The following is a 21,038-nucleotide window of genomic DNA, read 5'->3' as shown; positions in this document are numbered from 1 at the left end:
CGAAACCCTCCACAAAACGCTTAAGGTGACTCCTTGGTTCCACACACCAGACTTGCATAAGGGGATGATTAAAAGGGTTCTGCAGTACTTGATGGCTGCTGAGAAGCTCATGCAATCATTTGAAGCAGCTGTGCTACAACAGAGAGACGTCTAAAACATGGAGAGCAGTGGAACATCAGGACCAGGGTTGAGAACCACTGATCTAAAACTTTGGGATAAGGTAACTGTCAATAAAATGGATACATAGGTGTCCATATTTGTAAATGTTAGTCAAATATGTAAATAAGTTTGGGGTTTGTATTTGCTTTTATTGTTTTCAACCTCTACATTCATACGACATTCAGACGTGTGAGAACATATTTAGAAGTTACAAATACAAGGTACAAGGTTAAAACTTTGAAACATTACAAGTACAAATCTCAACGTTATGAGAAAGAATGACACATTTCTAAGAAAAAATCACAAATTTATGGGATTTATCACAAATTTATAAGAACAAATCACAAATTTATATGATTAATCACAAATTTATAAGAACAAATCACAAATTTATATGATTTATCACAAATTTATAAGAACAAATCACAAATTTATATGATTTATCACAAATTTATAAGAACAAATCACAAATGTATATGATTTATCACAAATTTATAAGAACAAATCACAAATGTATATGATTTATCACAAATTTATAAGAAAGAATCTCAAATCAATAAGAACCAATTGCAAATTAAAATATCAATTTTCTTTAAAAAGCCGAAAACAAGTCACAAATCTGAGCACATATTGCAAATTTATGAATACCTTCACAAATTTATTAGAATGAATCACAGGTTAACAAGTGCTAATGAGAACTATGAGAAAAACTACTATGAGAACAAATAACAAGTTCTTAAAAATTACAAATTTGCAAGTAGAAATTGCTAATTAATCAGTATGAATCACAAATTTATAAGAACAAATTAGAAATCTGAGTATGTAATGTATCAGAAATGTACAAATGTGTGTTGACAACAATGACCAAATACAAAATAAGTTGTTTACTGAATTGACTGACATTTAGAGACCTATGATTAAGTTTAGGTAATTAAGTGCTGGATTTAACTGTAACAGAAATCAAACTGCTTCAGTTTGCTGATCTGATCAACACCAGGCCGATTCTGTCTGGTGTCTGCAGATACTGCTGCCAACCTGAAAGGCCCCATCTCAGCCCTGTGCTTCTCCAAGGACGGGGACTTCCTGCTGGTTGGCTACGAGTCTGGTTTGCTGGAGCTGTGGCAGAATAACTCGGTTGTTGAGCATAAGCAGGTTAAAATAGTTTTTATGTTTCTTCCAGCTTCTGTTCTAGTTGTGATTTACTGTCCCACAGAGATGGGAAGTAACGAAGTACAAATACTTGGTTACTGTACTCAAGTAGATTTTTCTGATATTTTTACTTTACTTTACTACTTATTTTTATGGCGACTTTTTACTTCTACTCCTTACATTTTTATACAAATATCTGTACTTTCTACTCCTTACATTTAAAAAAAAATTGGCTTGTTACTTTAGTTTTGAATCATTTCAATGGAGTTACCGTTATTATTTTTCACGTCATCAATACCAAATTCAATCTAATTGGATGGGAATCTACGTTGGATTTGACGCACCACTACAAGATGAATCGACAGATTCGGCGGTATTCATTCGCGGCAAATCATTGCAGCTTGGTGGCGGTGGCGTTAGCATAGTAGTATGGACGACGGGATGATTGAAAATGAACACAACGGAGATCTAGTCCTATTGGTAGACATCCATTTAAAATGTAGGCAACGGCATGAAAAAAGTAGTTTCTACTTTTACTTTTATACTTTAAGTAAATTTACAAGCCTGTACTTTGTTACTTTTACTTGAGTAAAGAAGTTTAATCAGTACTTCCACTTTTACCAGAGTATTTTTTAACACAAGTATCTGTACTTTTACTCAAGTACGGAAAGTGAGTACTTTTGCCATCTCTGCTGTCCCATGTAAAGCTAAACATCTAGAGTCATTCATCTTAGTTTACACTGGAAAAAATCTAAATCTAAATAAGTCATTATTTTCTTAGAATAACTGTATTTGTTCTTGAATTGAGGACGTAAGAGACATTTTGCCAATGGAACAAGACAATTTACATTTAAAATAAGAAAACACAATTACATTGTTTTAAGTGCATATAATCTTATTATCTTATTTTAAGAGTAAAAATACTCATTCCTGCTCAAATTAAGGGTAAATACACTTCATTTAAGACATTTTCATTTATTTCCAGATGGTTTTTTCCAGTGTAAACATTGAATTAGAGCTGCAGATTATCAGAAATCTTCCCCATCTGTGCTTCCATCACTTTAACATTTTAGTATTTCCAGCATGTCTAGCAAGAATCTGTCCAACTAACTAAATATTGCATTAGCATGTAGAATATCGCTTGGAATAAATTAGGAAATACGTATCGCACTCCAATAGCCATTTGAAATATGAGCATTGCCCACACTTGTTCTTAAAATGGTGATATGTTTTGTAGCTGTATCAATTCGTAATGTTCTGGGGTGGTTTCTGTTTCAGGTATCCGACGGCCCCATCACAGCCGCCTGTTCCATGCCTGACAGTCAGTTCGCTGTCACCTACATGAACACCATGGTTGTTGATGTGTGGAAGATGGTGTGGAATCAACAATACAGCAAAGCTTGGTAAAAAAAAAAAAAAAAAGGAAGTTTTTATGATCCCAAGAAATATCATCAATCAACAGTTCAAGATTGTGTCTGAAACTTCTTTGATAATCTAAGGTTTATTAGTAAACCTTAGTTCTGATATTCTGTTGCTTCTAGCCTGGTGAAGGTGAAGACCCACAAACAGATCCACCCGATGATACGCCTCTTCTACAGCTCCATGCTGATCGGCGTCACCAACCTGGGACGTATGTGTGATGTGACCAGTGAAGACCAAGACCAGTGGGGGAATTTCTGCTCAGTGTAAATGTTCTGTTTTCTCACTCATTGATTCTAGGAGAGGATTCAGGCGACACTGAGAGACACTGTTTCATACGGTGCGTTGATACCTAAACATGTCTCTTGTTTGCAGCTGGAGTCAGAGCGTAAATGTTCTGAGTGTGGTTCGCAATGATGAAAAAAGTGTGTGGTTGACTGGCGAAGGCGGCGAAGGTGGCGAAGATGGTAGCCTTGGCTTTTTTGTAAGTTTTTTTCATGTCATTCTACAATTATATACAATGCATTTTGGTTAAAAGATATTCAAGCCACGCTACTTGATTTTGATGGTTTAGAACTCACTGAATTAATTTCAAAACTTTAACATTTTTTATTTAATATGTTATTCTATTAAACAAAAAAACAAAAAAAGGGATAATATTCTACACTGTAAAAAAAAAAAGTGTCATCCTTTGAAATGTCTTTTATGGCTCAGAATATAAGAAACAATGCCAAACCCTACTATGTTTATTTCTAAAGCACTTAAATTATAACATGAAAGCTGAGAGAAGTGCAGTGCAAATATACAAAAAAAGAACAATAAAACAGTAAAACAAGTTTACAAAAATAGAAATCATAATATCTCAAAGACAATGAACATATCCAATATTAGGACACAGATGTCAAATCACTTTGAGTTTAAATCCAAAGCAATTAATTGTTGTTTTTTCTTTTTTACAGTTTTTAAAACAGAAAGAAATTAGGCCTTCCTAATGTTGAGAAATGGCTCATTCCACAATTTAGGAGCCAGAGTTGTTAATAATTATAAATAAATAATAAAAATTCACCTCTGCATTTAACCCATCCCCTTGGGGAGCAGTGTGCTGCCATTGTGCTCATTGTGCTGCATTGTGTTCCTCGTGTGCTCTCAGACCTTTGTCTTTAAGCCAGTTTATGAAAAACGAATAAAGACTGTTCATATTTTTTTATTTCACCACACTGTTTTCACAAGGAAGTACATTACACAGTCACAGCTACTGCAAAAGTTGTAAATGATATTATTGAAGCCTTGGATACAAATCACTACTTTGTTGTACTTTTTATTAACCTGTCTAAGGCATTAGACACTGTTTAACACAGTGGTTATTAAAGGTGTGCCACAGGGCTCCATATTAGGTCCAATGCTGATTTTATGTATGTAAACAATGTTGTTAAAAACGTTTTTCCACATTTATATGCTGATGATATTGTAGTTTATGGCTACGGAAAAACTGTTCCTGCTGTGTTTGAATGTCTACTGTCTCCCTTTGACTCTATTCAATCTGACAGCCTTCATCTGAGGTTACGTCTAAATGCTGGTTTATGTTTGGCTGTGACTCCATCCTTGAGAGAAATATCAGCTGTGCTGCTGCCATCTACACCTTGGTTGCCCTGTTTTGTAGTCCTGTTTCTCTGACCGTGACTGGCTGGATGTGCTCTCTTCAACCTCTGACATGGGAGTTGGCTTCCTCTATGTCTGCTTCCATCTTCCCTGAACCCAGTCGGTCTCAGCAGATGGCCGCTCACACTGAGTCTGGTTCTTCTGGAGGTTTCTTCCTGTTAAAAGGGAGTTTTTCCTCTCCACTGTCGCTACAAGCATGCTTAGTGTGAGGGATTGAGTTGATGCAATCAACTTGTTTTCCTAGAAAACTTTGAATCAATCTGACGGTAGGATCTGGTGAACTGTAAAGTGCCTTGTGATGACATGTGTTGTGAATTGGCGCTATAGAAATAAACTGAATTGAATTGGTCAAATAAAAAGTCAGGTTGTTTGCAAACCAGAAGAAAGTTCAACATTACCTTCTTTTCACAGTAACAGCAATTGAGCCTTTTGGCAAAAACTGACAAACAACCCTCTTTTAAATCACATATTGAAAATGTGCACAAGGAACCATATTTATCAAAAGATGATAATTAGCCAGATGTATTGCGTGAGATGATTTACTGTGTTCCTTAAATATTCATAAGGTTCCTTTTCATTTCAGTTTGGCATGGGCTCCTCAACTGAAATAGCGACGTCTTTCTGCTCAGTGACAATGAAGTTCAGTGACGAGAAGGAAAAAGTGGAGAAAAAACAAAGCCCTATAACAGCCATGACTGTGGATCAAGGTACCAAACACAACAGATATTAAAGGTTGTGAGTTTCATTGCTGTCATGAAATGAGTGGTTTTCATGCTAAAGCAGAAAAACCAAACTGTGACTTTCATGGATTTAGGACTGCAACTAATGATTAATATGCAAATTGATGAATTAAATCAGATGAAACTCAAACTTTTCCACTTGAGGAGTTCTGGATAGAGCATGTTGACAGATTATAAATTTTTTTATCTAAAATACCAAATGTTTACAATTTTTTTTTTTTTTTACAATTTTGGTGTAATTACTGGTGGGTTTCTGTGTGACCTAAATGCATGTTTTAGAGTTTCTATACTCCAGTTAATGACTACTACATTAGTTTAAGATTATTCCAATAATCTATTAATCGCAATTAATTTGATAAATTTTTTTAGCCCTGCGTGGATTACAAGTTTAACCAGTTATAACGATGTTATTATTGAATTCATAGCGTTCGATGCTGTTATTAAACTACTTTGGTAGCTTTAATGTGATGCTTCTGTTTTTCAGAGTTTGTGGTGTGTGGAGATGATGAAGGCAACATGTGGTTCAATCAACATCCAGACATTTCATCATGGAGCAAAAGAAAACCTGTAAGGGCTACAAAAAAATCTGTTATTTGTTAAGAAATGCTCTGTGTTTAACATCTGGAAGCTTTCTCTCTAAAGTTCATTCCCTGAAATCAGTCAGGACAAACTCTTTAAATAACACTTCATAATGTATATGGATTAAATAACTATGAGACATGGCAACAGATTTTGACATAAATTGTAATCTTACTCAGACCAGAGAAGTTACGTAGGGTTACAGAGGGCAGCGCTTACCAACTGGGCTTACTTCTAGTTTGAGATGCCCAAAATCATAGTCAAAGAAACATTTTATACAACTCTTTAAACATTTCACAATTATTAACTGAAATACGAAAAGTACCTAAAAGATGGTCAAAGAAGGCAATAGCCCTATTTACACAACCTTTTTGAAACCATGCCGAAAACTGTCCGAGCACGGTAACCAAGATAACTGTTGAGTGTAAATGGTACGCAGACCTGAACCGGAACGTGCCAGACACAACCAAACCACGCTAAACTGGTACTAGTTCACCAGTAGGGCAAGGCAAGGCAAATGTATTTGTATAGCACAATTCAGTACAAAGACAATGCAAAGTGCTTTACATGATTAAAATACAGGAAGATAAAACAGAATCAAAGCAAGTTGGAAAAAATAAAAAAAAATAAATACAGGGCAGTTTCAGTTCTGGCTCAGTTCTCAGATAACAAAGAACGCATGAGCAGACCTCGTCATCTCCTTACAGTCATCCTCCCTAATCATGAAATTTCAGACATTCATAAAAATACTAGCTTCCCTACCATGCCACATGATGTCCAGTGATGATTCTGCTTAGCAGTGTGATGAACCTCAACGTCTGTCCTTGTTTCCTGCGTCTGTAAGCCCTGATTAGACTATCATTTGTCGCATCCACTTCCCAAAAGCCAAATCTTCCAAGCAAATTCACCAAACGCTGCGTTCTTTGCCTGACTCTCCACAAACGACATATCACAATCATAACCACACTTCCTGAATGTTACAGGTGACGCCATGTTGGTTTGCTTATTAACATCTAGACAGCAGTAGTACCATAGATGTTGATGAGGAACCGTGTTGGTAGGGTGTGCAAATTGTCGTAAGGAACCGAGCTCGGGATGGTTGACTGATTCAAGCTTGGCATGGATTGGTTTTTCAGAGGGTAGGTTAAATGTGGTAAATGGCATCAAAACGATCCAAGACCAACAATCCAATCCAACAAACAGATCCAAAGGAAGTAGGTTAAAAGTTAACCTAAAAGTGACCTGAAACAGGAGTTTTCGATGAACCTGAAACTAACGCATGCTTAATATTTCTCATTGGACGAACATCTCTGACATTTCGTTCCAGTATTTTCCTCCTCAGCTGGTCACATCTCACCAATTCAGTTAAAACGCATCCATGAAATCCAGCTAGCCGCGATGGATAACAGTGTTTTAAAGAGTTTGTCTTCAGATAAAGGCAATATTTGTGATTTCAGATTCCCCTTAAATATGGAGAAAGAGATTAACCACCATCAACACTTTAAATATATATTTTTTTACTTTTGTGTTTGAAGAGAGAATAAAATAATCACAGGATTATGGATTATTTACTGTAATAAATGTTTTTTAAAGATTAAATTCTGTGGTGGGCTAATGATGCTCCTGGGCAGCTTTGATTCCAACAAAGTTTAGTTTCTGATTAGCAACAAAAAGAAAAACAAACTGAACATCTCAGCAGATGTGCAAATGAATACTTTTACATCTAATCTCATACTTTTTTTCTAATATTTTCCATTGTGTCTCACTCTACAAATAGTATCTGTAATTAGAATAGAATAGAAAATCCCTTTATTGTCCCACAATGGGGAAATTCTGGTGTTTATAGCAGCAAAAAAATTACAGAAAAAATAATGTCACACCTTAGAAAAATATATAAGAATAACATAATTGTGAAGAGTTGAAAGATAAATAATAAAATACTGTACTGTAAAGTGTTTAACAATATAAAACTGTGCGCCTGGATAATAAATAACCAATATGCAGCTATGGACATTTTTACAGTAATGGATATTTGAAAATAGCAGCAACATCAGACATGTGCAGAATGACAGCAGCATGTTATTTAACTGACTAAGAATGAAACTGAATGTAAAAACTTATAGAGGTTGTTGGGAACAGTGGTGGTTATAAAGTCTTAACAGCTGCAGGGAGGAAGGATCTGTGATAACGCTCCCTGGTGCATTTAGGGTGAATTCACAGTTCATATAATGTTGTATATATTTATATTTGTTTGTTTGTGTTTAGCAGCCAAAACAAATTCCTCATACATACTATGAATCCTAATTCGGATTTTTAAAGGATGCTTTAAGTCCTCAGGAGTTGATCCTTTTAAAATAGTCATTTTGGGTTTGATTAGGAGAAAACAGTAGTATCATTAGTTGTTTATAACTCTGTCCTCAGGTCCATCTGGACAGGATCAGTGAGCTGAAACTCACTGACAGCGTCATCATCTCCGCCTCCTATGACCGCACACTGAAGCTGTGGGACAGAAACACCAAGAAACAGGCAAGCATCTGTATTTCAGGATAGACTCTCTGAATCATAACATCCACTCAACTTATCAGCTGCAGTTTTATTCTCTGTATTTAGTAAATTATCTGTGTCTTTGTTGTCCTTTTTGTTTTTTTGTCATCGTCATTCAGGTGGGAATGTTTGTGTGCGGCGGTCCTGTTCTGTTTCTGGAGCTGAACCCAAGAAAACCCAGTGAGCTAGTCTGTGCTGATGGACAGGGGAAGCTTTACTTCCTCTCCTGGAAGTATTAGACGTCCTACCAAATCCCCTGCACACATTAGCAAACTGCTTACCAAAGATTTGTTTAGTCCTCACAAAGTGCAATGCTTGAGTAAAGAAAACTTCAATACTAATGATTGTTGCATATTAGAAGGAATAACTATTTGTGTTTTTCATTTTTAATTTAATCTTTGTTTAGACGTCTGAGACTCAGGGGCTGTATGTCGTCTGATTAGATCTATTTTTGTTTTTTGTCAGGTTTATTCTCCAACAATAAATCGAAAATGAATAATAATCCAACCACCTTATTCCTTGCAATAAATCTCCTGAAAGGTCTTAGATTTTAGTACATTTATCACATTCCAGCCACATTGACTGCTTTGGTTGTATCATTTGTTGAAGTGCATTTGTTTGTATTTAACCTTGCAACAACATTTCATTCATTGAAGTTTTAGATGGTAGTTGCTGCTAATCCTGAGGATATTAAAAAAATATTCTCATATACGTCTAATAAAAAGTTGGTAAGTGGCTCAAATGCAAAAGCATCAATAAATCAACACTTCAATGTAATTGCCTCCATAAATCAACATTCTGGCTGTTTATTCTGAGTCAAAGCAATGTAAGACATATTTGGAGATCCAAGTTTTACTTGTTCGGCTGTTCTAAACTCTGAATTACATACATAAAACTAAATACTTTATTCTGAAAAAACATCCTTAGCAATGTGCCATGTGATGCCAAAAGCTCAGCTTCAAATTTTGGCAATTTCACAACTTTTTGACATCCTTTGACATCTAGTCTGTGTGCTTTGGGTCTACGCCCCAGTCTGAAGCAATCTGTTGCCTGTTTTTATCCATGAAGTCTCTCTAGTTGTACAGATTAATGCCCGGATTCAAAATCCATTATATCGGACAAGGAAACTTTTGCTGTTTATAAAGCCACTCCACCTTTCAGGCTTGATAGGTTCTTCATTATTGACCTGCTGGAAGGTTCTCTGCAGAGGAACGCTGAAGCACGGACAGTGACTTGTTAGTTACCCTTTCTGACCAAGGCCCTTCTCCTCCAATCGCTTAGTTTAGACGGCTGACCAGTGAGATTCCCACCATTTCCAAACTTATTCCATTTAGCAAAGATGGAGGTCTCTGTTTTGTTGTAACCTTAAGCAAAAAAAAGTTCCTCTGACTTTATCCTTTGTATTTGCACTCTAACATGAAGCTGTGTTTACTACAGGTGGACTCCGTTCAGCTGCAAACGCATCTTGAGATCAGAGAAAATATGTGTTTCATGCAAAGGCTGTGAATACTTACATTTGTTACCATTCTATTTTTGATTAAATAAAGAGTGGTATAAAGCCGTAACATAATAGGTAAAAATATGCAGCAGATAATATGTATATATTTGTTCTCATGTCCATTATAGAACAAATATCTCCAAATGCCTGCAGCGAGTAAGGCAAGTTCTGACAAGTCAGAACAAGGTCCAGGCAATCAACGGCTATGCCTTACCAGTAATCGGATACACTGCTGGGATGATAAGTTGGTGTACGGAGAAAATTCAGGACTCTGATGTTTAAACACAAAAGCTACTCACCACACGTAGTGGATTCCACCATGAATCCAGTATCCGCAGGCTTTAAACCAAGTACAAAGAAGGAGGCAGAGGCCTAGTGAGAATTGGAGCCACCATTAAAGATGAAACATCCACGCTCCTAGAATCCATCAGGAAGATGGCCCCAAAGGACGAAGCACTCGGGGAATGTCTCAGCTGGAAGCTGGAAATGAAGGAACAATCATGGGAGGAAAAACCCCTGCATGGTATGTATCAACCACAGATAGCTGAAGTGGCTGACTTGACTAAATCCAGACCAATGGCTAAAGAGGGCTGGGCTGAAGAACAGCACAGAAGCACTGATCATAACAGCACAGGAGCAATAGAGGGCTGGGTCTGCCATAGCAGGTGTTTACTGTAGGTGAAATAAGGTATTCTGTTGCTACACTTACCTCCCCAGAATTCATTGATTGACAGAGAGAAGAAATCACAATTGGACAGAAGTTGGAGATTTTTTTTCTTTATCAATTGATGTCCAGAGACTGTGCAGAAATCTACCTCGCCCCAACCTTCTGAACAGTTTGTTTTAATGATGCATTATATCCTACTCCTCCACTCTTGCCAATGCACAAAACTTAACAAAGTCACATTCTCCCTTTTGACGAAATCACTAAATCTTATATGATACAGTTACAGCATAACAGTTATAACTACATATTTTTGATTCATCCTTATAAGCTAAGACATTTGTTCGCACATAAGTTAATCCATTAATTTTTCTCAGGTGCAGGTTATGCAAAGATGCCCCAGAAACCATCCAGAATATCACAGCCAGCTGTAAGATACTGGCAGGAAAGGAATACATGAAACCTCATAACCAAGTGGCTGATGTGGTGTACAGAAGCATCTGTGCAGAATGTTATTTGCCAGCCGGTTGGGATAGCTGTAATGTTTAATGTGACCATCCCAAATGATGGAAACATCAGGAAATTAGAACAATAGCAACTGGAACAATACCAAGGCCCAATGGAAGAACTAGAAAGAACCTGGTAGGTAAATGCAATAGTTGTACCCTTGGTCACTGGAGCACTGGGGGCAGAAACCACCACACTGGAAAAGTGGAGTACAAGGGGCTGGTGACAGAACAGTTTCAGTTTCTATCTATAAAAAAATAAATGTTTTTGTATGCAAAATAGCCCCTAATTTTCAAATATCGTGTTAAAATCACAGTTCACAAGTTTAATCAGACGGTTTAGATGTCTCCTCTTCCAATAGATTGATTGATGGCTGCTTTGATTAAACATGGTGTCCGTCTGTAGAAGCTACGCTGTTAATTTGATCATCTCAATTCTACCAACAGTGGTTCCTTCTACTGTGAAGATACATCTTACTGTCGTTGAAAAATAAAAATCTTCTTATATTAAAATGTTTTTAGATTTGTTTTGGTGACAAACTGCTCTATGTTTCATATATATTTGGAAAAAGACTTGTCTTGCTGCAAAGTAGGTTCTCAAAAAGCATTTATTGAGAATTGTGAATTGGGAGAACAGAAAGCAGAAGTTTTTGAGATCTGATTGTAAAGGTAAAGGGATTAAAAACTAATGTGCTTTCGAGTTCTCAGACAGAAGGTAGCGGTTTTGGACAGGAAGAGCTTAAAGGTGACATTTCTCTTATGCACGGAGGTGCTGTTATTTCCTGCTTTACATTCTATACTCAGAGAGTAAAAGGCATACATTTAAGGAGTTTATGATGTCTCTGTTACTTATACTGGCTCTGCTGATCCTCATTACGATACCAGGTAGGAGATAATATACAATTGAATTAACGTTATTCACAACTTTAAATAAAAAAAAAATTGTAATATTATATGACAAGCTGAGCTCAAGTAAGGATAAAACAAAGTGAAAAATGCTTTATGATATTTTGGGTTATTGAAGTATTCAGCCTAAAGATTTTGCTGTTTACAGAAATATATCTTTGGGTGTGGAAAACACAATTTTTAGCAACTTTAGATAAGTTAAAGAAATGGAAGAATTTCATCAAAAAATATAAAGCGAATTGTAAACCTGGTATGATTTTTACAAGGATGTTTATTAAGATTTCTGATATCAGAAAGCATAAAACAGACACTCCTAACTATCTTACTGTCTATCTACATTTTACAGGAATCGATGTTTTCACTTCTGTTACGGTGCAGACGGGTGGGGATGTTTTTCTTAACATCTCAGAAGCAGATGTTCCCAAAGACTTTCACCTTCTTATTTGGAAATTCTTCACAGATGATGTGTTGGTGTCTTTCTGGCCAAGCGGAAAACCAAATGTCCGCATTGCTTATGCTGGAAGGATTGACATTTTAGAAAGAAAATACTCTATAAAACTAAAGAATCTCCAAAAATCTGACGTTGGACTTTACATGGCGATGGTAACGGCAAACTCAGAACAAATACTAAGTAAATATAATGTCACAGTTCAAGGTAGGATTATTTATATTTAGAATTAACTAAATGTTCCCAAATTTTAATGAAAATGTTAATATGTGATGTTGCATGTGTTACCAGAGTTTTATCTTCCTTAGTGGCGAAACAGTTGGGTGATCCCCTCTTTTTGCCACCCAAAAATATAAGATAAAAAAGAGCATAGCACCTTCAAAAGTTAATAAAACAGTTTCTGTAATCAGCAGCAAGCAGGAATAGCAACTCTCCTCTGACTGTATGTTTAGGAAAACCAATAGCAAAGTATGGTGGGAAAAAAATCTACTGTAAATCCTATTAATCTCCTTTTAGATATATTAACTATGAGTGCTGAGTTTCATTCATTCAGGACTCAGAGCTGCAAGTGTCTGAGTGAGAGGAGTGTTTGGGTTATAAATTTTAGTTCTCAAGCTAGGCTGTTTCTCAGGGGTTTTTTTCAAAATGTGTTATTTCCAAACTGTCTCTGTTTAGGTAAAGATATGTGGAGACCTTCACAGCCTTCCTACAGGGTTTTAATGAGGGAGAAACAAACACTGTCTGGTTCAGAACAGAGCAGAAACATCATACTGTGAGGGCTGTTGATGGTCTTGTTCTCCTAATTTACTTTGCAAAGTAAAATTAAGTGCTTACTGACTGAAATCCATTAATCTCCATTTATTTAACTGGATTTTATAGTTGAATATTTTTTTCAAATTACAATTTGGCGTTGACGGCAGGATCTTCTCGACTGATTTTTCTGGAAGCAGTCAGGTTAGATTAGATGAGCTTTATTGATCTCACAGCGGAGAAATTCACTGGTCACATATTGGCATAGTAAATAAAGAAGGTGCAAACAAGGAGGAGAAGGTGCATTAAGAATAAACAAGCAAGCACTGTATATACAGTATATCAAGATAAGAATAAGAATTAAGGTGGAAGTGTACATGTATCACACACAATGAAAAAAAATAAATAAATAAAAAATACAAGGGAGTAACACAGAGATTTGAGGTGTCATATGTACAATCAGGATGGCTTATATACAGGTGGATTGACTTTTACATTAAAGGGTAGTAGGTAAGGAACAACAGTGAGGTAGTGGTTATGTAGTTATGACAGAAGTGTCGAATCAACCTGGGATTAATTCACGGACACCACCCAAATAGATGGGGGAGGGGGAACTTCTGACTTAATGTTTCCAGGTTTCAGCAGGAGATTACGTACTGATGTTTTTGAGACGGTGGGAAATGTTCAGTCAGCATGGCTCAAATATTTTTAGATTTAACATTAAGATAGAGGTAACAGTTTCTACTGGGGACAATGGTAGATTTGGGTTTTTCCACTTGAGAACTTTCTGTTCTCAAGTGGAAGAAAAAAAAAAGTTATTCCAACCACAACAAGGTGATGACTAGTATTTCCTCTCTACATCTTTGCAGAATCGGCCCAAAGCAAACCCACTGCTATTAGGGCCAGCCTTGCTCTTGGCTGCCCCATTTCAAAGCCTTCCTGGATGGCTGCCTTACCGTCCAGCCGCAGACTCTTCTCGTTTTCTGTGTATCATTTTAATGCTTCAAATTGGTTCTCCCCCTCACTCCCTCTCTGTAGATCCAGTGTTTCCAGTGGATCTGGTCATTGACTCCGTGTCCAGCGCATCTTCCTTATGTAACCTAACAGTGACGTGCACCACCAAGGACTCCCGCATCAGCACCACTGTTAGATGTACCAACAGCACTTGCCTTCAAGAGGGAGGAGATAAATCAAAGGTCACCCATTCTGGTGCTTCTCTCCACATCTACCTGTCAAATGTGTCAGTCATTTGTAACCATAGCAACCAGGTCAGCTGGTCGGAGAAAAACACAACAACTGATCAGCTTTGTCTGCAATGTGATGGTAAGTCTATTTACAACAAGTTTACAACTGCAGAGCCCTGCCCAAGTAATCTTACCTCTTTAGCCTTTTTTACATTTTATCAAGTTGCAACCTTAGACTTCAATGTGGGGACATTGACTGGGCCTCTCTAAGACATTAATGTGCTTTAATGGTTGTCATTCAGTTGTTCCTCTGGGCGTAAGATTAAAGGTAATCTGCGTCTAGGTCATAAGCAACCTCAGCCTCCAGGTTTTTTTAGACCCCTATAAACCTGTATCTCTTAGGCTGTATTGTGCTTAACTTTATCTTCCCAGTAACTCAGACCAGTTTCCTTGTATCTGCTTAAAATCTTAATTTGCACAGAGGCCAAAAGGTTTGGTTTGGTCTAACCTGAACAGGAAATCAAATACACCCACTCTTCACTAAAGGCCACATTTGTAAAGAGCATGATTATTAGATGCTAATCTCTACAACTAAACCATAGTTCTCACTACTACTGTATGAAGCCTCCACCTACAGTATAATCTATCCTGCACAAGTTGCATTAGCAGGTTCCAGTCAGGTAATAATTTAAAAGATGTTGTGAGTCTTTTGTATCTTCTGTTTGTTTATCAATGTTCTCTATACAATCTCTACCCTTTACAGAGCAGCATGTATACTAAGGTCATAGTAAACATAGAGGTCTCAAATCTAATAACCAGGTTGCTTGTTGTCTGCTGCACTGGATTTTATCATGATCTGTTAGAGTAAAATGGGCTTGTTTCAAATAAACGAGAAAATCTAAAAACCAAATATATTTTCCTTCCTTGTTTCAATTATCCAATACTTTGTAAATGTGAGAAAGTTCAACGGGTATGAATTATTTTGGGCCAACTACATTTCCCGGAGAAAGCAAAAAACTTTTTTTTTTCATAAAAAATATATATTTGCATTATAGCATTTATTCAAGAAACTGTTTTAGATGGAATAACAGATTTGTAGAGATCTTAATTGATGAGTAGATATACACTGTCGAATTTTACTGCACTGGTCGTGTTATTGTTGCAGATGCAGAGGGACTCTCTGAACTCTCAGTCTGTCTGGTGAAGAAAGTCGTCTTCTCACTCGGTCTCATCATCATGGCGTCGGCTGTCATTGGTGTCCATCTCATTCAAAAGTTCAAGAGAGAAAAATAACTGGATCCCTGCTTGTCTTTTAAAAAGTCGGTTGTCTTTGTTTGTATACTGACATATTTCTTGATGTTGTGATGAGGACATTTCAGCTTGAATTTATGTCTGGCATGTAAAGCAAAGGGTTAAAAAATCTCCACATAAGCGTGAATGTTTATGTTAAATGAAAATATAACTGTAAATATATAACTATTTTATGTTATGACCCAAATGTTTGTCATTCTTTGCATATTTTTATTAATCAACTCTTTTTCACATGCAACATTGTGAGTGTAATGGATAAATAGAACTGAAGCAGAAACTTTACAATATAAAATTAATGGAAAACTGAACAGTAATGTTTGTGGAAATTGAGAAAGCCCCCCTTAATGTGTCCCTGATGTGAGCTGGTGCATCTGGTCCTTTTATAACCAATGAAAAGCTGATTTTCATTCTCAGCTTAAGTTTGTTTCTTGAACGTAGGTTGAACCACGTTGCCCCATCTGTTTGCATTCATGGACAGATTCACCGTGGTAAGACAAACGTTTCTGGTTTAGAAACCTCACGATTTTCACCACTGCTCTCTACACAGGATGTGGTTCTATCCAATGACCAAATGAGTTTGCTCTGGAGCATTTTGCACCTTTACAGACAAATTCAGGAAACCATTAGCATGAGATGCACAAAAGCTAATCTGTTCAATGTTTTTTGTTTATATTAAACCCATATGTAAATCAGATCTTTGAGTAAAGGGCTTCATATTCTCAAAGGGTTGTTTGGATGATCCACATTTATTTAAATATGTGCTGAGAACTCATTGAAAATGTAAGAATTTAATCAATTACAGCAATGAAAATGGATAATATAGATACGTTTTTCATTCTTATTAAAAACACAAAGTGCAAATATGCCTCTGTGTATTTAAACCTAGCTGTTAGTTCTTTACATTGTTTAAAAATATTTGTTCCAAGAGCAGACTTTCAGAAAAAAGGGTAGGCTTTTATTGATAAATAGCGCCTCCCAGAGGACAGTTGGTGGATAAGGTTACATTATACCTGCTTTTAAAATGCATTTCTTTATTCATCTGGGAGTCAAATATGAAAAGCATGAAACATTAACATGATAGTGGGGTAACATGCTGAAAGTTTTATTATTTTTTTGGCATAATTTTTGGTAAACAATGTTTTGGTTTAAAAAAGAAAGAAAAAAGACAACAACCAAAAACTGTATCCCCACACCAGGTAGAGCACATCCATTTTTTCTAACATGTGTTACAGTAGGTAGTTAGCATCCTCTTAAAATTTTATATATTTTCTCTCGAGTCAGGGTTTAAAGCATGGCAAAAATCATAATTAAGACTATTAAAAGTGATTTACATAAATAAAGTAATAATACATGTGCATTTTACATAAATAATACAGTAATTAAAAACAATTGTTTGTAAATAAAATGAGAGTAGTCCCATACATTCTCATCTTCATACTTTGGACCTTAGAAAAAAAAAATTAAAACTGGAACAATAAAAATCCCTTTATTGTCCCACAAAGGGGAACTTTTGGTGTTAAAGCAAAAACCTTGTGCTGATATATCAAATTGTAAGTTAAGACAGTATTTCTTCAAAACCCTGACCCTCTCCACTGTTGCTGCATGCATGCTTAGTGTAAAGGATTGCTAAAGAGTGAATACAATCAGTTGGTTTTCCTTACATAGAAAACTTTGAACCAATCTGACTGTATGATCTGGTTAAATTATCTTTGTAAAGAGCCTTGAGATGACGTGTTGTGAGTTGGTGTTATACAAATAAACTGAATTGAATAGAACAACACATCATGTAGAACATGGTTGCGAACCCTACATATTATTTTGATTTTCATTACATATGTTGTCTGTTATACAAGTGTTAAGGTGATTTTTCTAGGTGATAAATAATCTTGGTATTTACTAATTGGAGAACCACATACAGTATACTGAACTATCTCAGTGGAAGCTCTTATATTACTGGTTAGTCGCTCTTATCTTGATTTCCATGCTGCCCATGAGGGGATGGGATGGTGAATCATGGCAGACTAAAGTATTTGCTCCTCCTCAGCTCCTGCTTCCTGATCTGAATGATGTCGTCGTCTTGTTCTTGGACACCCATTGAAAGGTTGGGGCTTCTTTGCAGCAACAAAGGAAGAATAGTAAGAAACAGAACATTTAAAACATTCTAAAAAAGATTATGAAACACACAAAACCAAACTGAAAAGTAATGCTGAGAAGTTTAAATATAAGTCAAAGACTGAAGTTTCCTTTTCTAAAGTGGTTTAATACTGCAGTAAATGTGATTATGACTTTATGACTAACTAAGGTTGGAACATAAAAACTCAAAATCTTATTCTTTTAAGGAGTGTTGAACTAGTTTTAATCATCACATATGCAAAAGACATAAAACGCAGACCCAATAGTTTTGTGTATGCAGCACACTTTCAAACCTAAATCGGCTGTAATTGATTAGGAGGTAGTTTTTCATGAGATATGCATCTTTATGATACATTAGAATAGACTTACCTTCTTTATACAATATACCACAGCAAAACAAACAGCTGCAAAAGTGAAAAAAGCAGTGAAGCCAACTGCGATCCAAATAGAATGGTCTGTAGATTCTAAAAAACAAAAAAGGAACAGATCAAATATGGTGTTAAGAACCCTTTTAGAGGATTTTAGAACCATTTTAGGTTGTAAGCTGTCTCTGGCTTAATTACTGTGGGAACTACTGGTACAGATAAAACTCGTTCTGTTTAGCCTCTTGTAAACCTAACTTGTTCAAATTAAATCACCATAGTGGAAATGTTTTTGTTTTTTTCATGGGGAGTACATTTGAGCCAGAAAACCTAAGGCCTGGGCAGCTGATGCATTGACAACAGGTCTGTGACGTATTTCAGTGTTAGGTGGGTTATAGATTAGCAGAAGTATTTTAAAATCTATTCAGTTAGTCATAAAGAAACTGTTTTAAACTGACTTAAGGACTGGGGTATTGTGCTCCACTTTCTTAGTACAGTTCCACTTTTCTTAGTTTTAGTGAGGACACAGACGGCTGCATTCTGGATTAATTGCAGCTGCCTGATCCAGTTTTTAGGCAGACATGTGGAGAGACAGCTGCGGCCATTGAACACCTTGATGAGGGCAGTCTCTGTACTGAAGTGATCTTCCAATCCTGAGTGGAAGACATCAAGCCGGCTGTTCATTTCTGGGAAGTTCTTTAACTGCTGAAGCACAGCTTCTCCATAATGTTATTGATAAAGGAGGGGTTTGAGATAGGCCTGTAGTTCTGCAGTAGCAGATTGTCCAACTTGCTCTTTTTCAACAGCAGTTTCATTTTTGCTGTTTTTTGGCCTTGGAGGAACACATCGGACCACAGGGCAGTGTTTATTATTTGAAATAAATCAGATGTTATAACAAGAAAACTGTTGGTAAAACAGGTTGTTAGTTTTAGATGTTACTAAGCAGGTTTTCCAGTTAGTTTTTAACCAACTGCTATTAACTCCTCACCCTTTTCTTCAGATTGGAAGCAGGACTGGATGGATGTCTTATTTTGGGTGAAGCTGACCTTGTTGCTATGGTTGCAGATAATAGATGAATTATTTAGATGGATAATGAGGGAAGCCCCAGTATTGGTGACCTTTGACCTCTCTCCTCCCTCTTGGTGGCAGGATTGGTTTTCACACATGAATGTGCTGCTGATGTAAAAGTCCTCTGTGCTGCAGATCACAGTACATTTATTGGAGGAGGAGGAGGAGGAGGAAGAAGAAACTTTCAGACTAACTGGAGACACTGGATCTGATGGAGAGAGCAGGTGAGAGAAGCTTTAAAAACATTGAAGAACATCAGAGTCTAACTGCTCTGTTCTTTGTAATGTACATATCTTAAATATAAAAGAAAACCCACCTTGAACTGTAACGCTGTAGTATGTCGGTAGTCTATAGTCTTTATTTCCAGTCACTTTTATAGAATACTCTCCACTGTCTGATTTCTGTAGATTCTTTAATGTCACTGATTTTGCACTAGAAAACACAGCTCTACTAGTCATATTTGGTTCTCTACCTGGTGAGAATATTCCTAGGACTGATGATGAACTATTGAGCAATTTAAGCATCTCAAAATCTTTAGGAACATCAGCATTTGTAAGATCTAGAGTTAAATTCTCTCCAGTCTTCACATACACTTGGCTCGTTCCACCTGTAAGACAAAACAAATGAATTATAGTTAGAACTAAAAGCATGATCATCACCTCTGAACAAACCCAATGTGAGACAGTAATTCCCTCTAAGCCTAAGCCAAACTTAGAGTCTATTTTCCATCATGATGGACGGAGTCTTGCCCACTCCTCTTTATAGGGCCGCTTGGTTGATTTCACACTGCGATACTGAATCAGCCCCATCTCATTTTGAAGTTATTAGGATAAGCACTAACTGGAGTATTCCATTGCCCCATTTACACTACCGTTGAAAAACCGATCCATGCCAAGGACCAGGCCGAGCTCGAATCAGTTAACCAGGCCGAGCTTGGTTCTGACAACTGTTCACACATCACCCTGTCTCTGTTCGTCATCTCCTCGCCTCCTAGTGACGATCTGCGGTATTACTGTCAGTATTGACGGAGGAAATCAAGCAGTTGGTGGCGGTAATGCACCAAAAGTTGTTTGCCAACCGCCATAAAACACAAGAAGAATCAAGCAAATTAAAATGTTGCGTGGAGAATATTTCGATTGTTGTTTATAGTTGTTCTTCTTCTTCTGTTTTGTGTTGGTTGGAAAGCAACTTCCGGAGGGGCATTACCGCCGACTACTGGAATGGAGTGGGAATCGAGATGTGCAGCCAGACGGAGATGACGCGTTCTGCTCATGCGCTCTTGTTAGCAGAGAACCGAGGCAGGGAAAAACCGAGCCGAGCCCACCTCTGGAACTGGTCTGCAGTTAGCTCGGTCCGGTTGTGTCTAGCTCGGTTCAGTTCAGTTTGCTTTCCATTTACACACGATAAGTAATCTCAGTTACTGAGCTCGGACCGGTCTTGGCACGGTTTTTCAAGGGTAGTGTAAATGGGGTACATGGCAGCCATTCAGGCCATGCTGAGGCTGACCAGTCTGTGTGATGGAAGATGCCAAGCTACAAGCACTCAGACACTATTGGAGCAGAATCCCAAACTAAAAGCGTTCTGGTGGGTAAAATGGAACGGATCATGGAGAGAGCTGTATGTTCAGAAAGACGAGAGCAATCTAGAAATTTGGATGATTGGATTTTTGCCATAAAGAGTTCTAGTAAGACTCTAAGGAGGACAGTAAATCCAGCATCTGCCAGAAGAAAAACAATTGAGATTATTTGAATCTGGCTCCATGTGTCTCTTTCTCCTGGATGTTATGCAAACAAATGTTCTGCTCCATCTATGGTCTGGGATCCAGGAGGAAGCAAGGTCAACCTGAGGGACACTACATCTTTATGGACTTCTTATGGACTTGGCAACCATACACCAACAATATTCGCCCTCAACTCACTGCATTTGCTGGTTCCAATGTACTCTATGCAGAGTAGTTTT

General features: G+C 37.0%; 3 protein-coding genes across 3 annotated transcripts in view; 2 read left to right on the top strand and 1 right to left on the bottom strand.

Annotated features, from left to right (window-relative positions):
• Positions 1-8,792, top strand: part of tep1 (telomerase-associated protein 1) — a 58,165-nt gene extending 49,373 nt beyond the window's left edge. Inside the window, exons 49-56 of the mRNA XM_038279842.1 lie at positions 1,181-1,311; positions 2,587-2,711; positions 2,850-2,993; positions 3,103-3,211; positions 4,970-5,093; positions 5,611-5,693; positions 8,127-8,231; positions 8,369-8,792. Coding sequence (XP_038135770.1) covers positions 1,181-1,311; positions 2,587-2,711; positions 2,850-2,993; positions 3,103-3,211; positions 4,970-5,093; positions 5,611-5,693; positions 8,127-8,231; positions 8,369-8,488 — 941 coding nt within the window. The 3' untranslated portion in view covers positions 8,489-8,792. The remainder of the gene's footprint in view (positions 1-1,180; positions 1,312-2,586; positions 2,712-2,849; positions 2,994-3,102; positions 3,212-4,969; positions 5,094-5,610; positions 5,694-8,126; positions 8,232-8,368) is intronic.
• A 2,896-nt stretch (positions 8,793-11,688) lies between these two features.
• Positions 11,689-15,792, top strand: LOC119779470. Its single transcript, XM_038279131.1, has 4 exons — positions 11,689-11,802; positions 12,170-12,478; positions 14,060-14,344; positions 15,371-15,792. Exons 1-4 carry the CDS (start codon positions 11,751-11,753, stop codon positions 15,496-15,498), a joined length of 774 nt encoding a protein of 257 aa, XP_038135059.1. The 5' UTR covers positions 11,689-11,750; the 3' UTR covers positions 15,499-15,792.
• A 3,181-nt stretch (positions 15,793-18,973) lies between these two features.
• Positions 18,974-19,778, bottom strand: LOC119779965. Its single transcript, XM_038279833.1, has 2 exons — positions 19,396-19,778; positions 18,974-19,317 (listed from the first exon to the last, which is right to left on the bottom strand). The coding sequence occupies exons 1-2, from the start codon at positions 19,733-19,735 to the stop codon at positions 18,974-18,976; spliced, it is 684 nt and encodes a 227-aa protein (XP_038135761.1). The 5' UTR covers positions 19,736-19,778.
• Positions 19,779-21,038: the final 1,260 nt, after the last annotated feature.

The sequence above is a fragment of the Cyprinodon tularosa genome, unplaced genomic scaffold, assembly GCF_016077235.1.
Source record: "Cyprinodon tularosa strain WSP-4 unplaced genomic scaffold, ASM1607723v1 ctg102, whole genome shotgun sequence".
In the NCBI taxonomy this organism is placed as follows: domain Eukaryota; kingdom Metazoa; phylum Chordata; class Actinopteri; order Cyprinodontiformes; family Cyprinodontidae; genus Cyprinodon; species Cyprinodon tularosa.
Note: the sequence above shows the minus strand (reverse complement) of the source record. Positions and strands in the feature narration are given on the sequence as shown.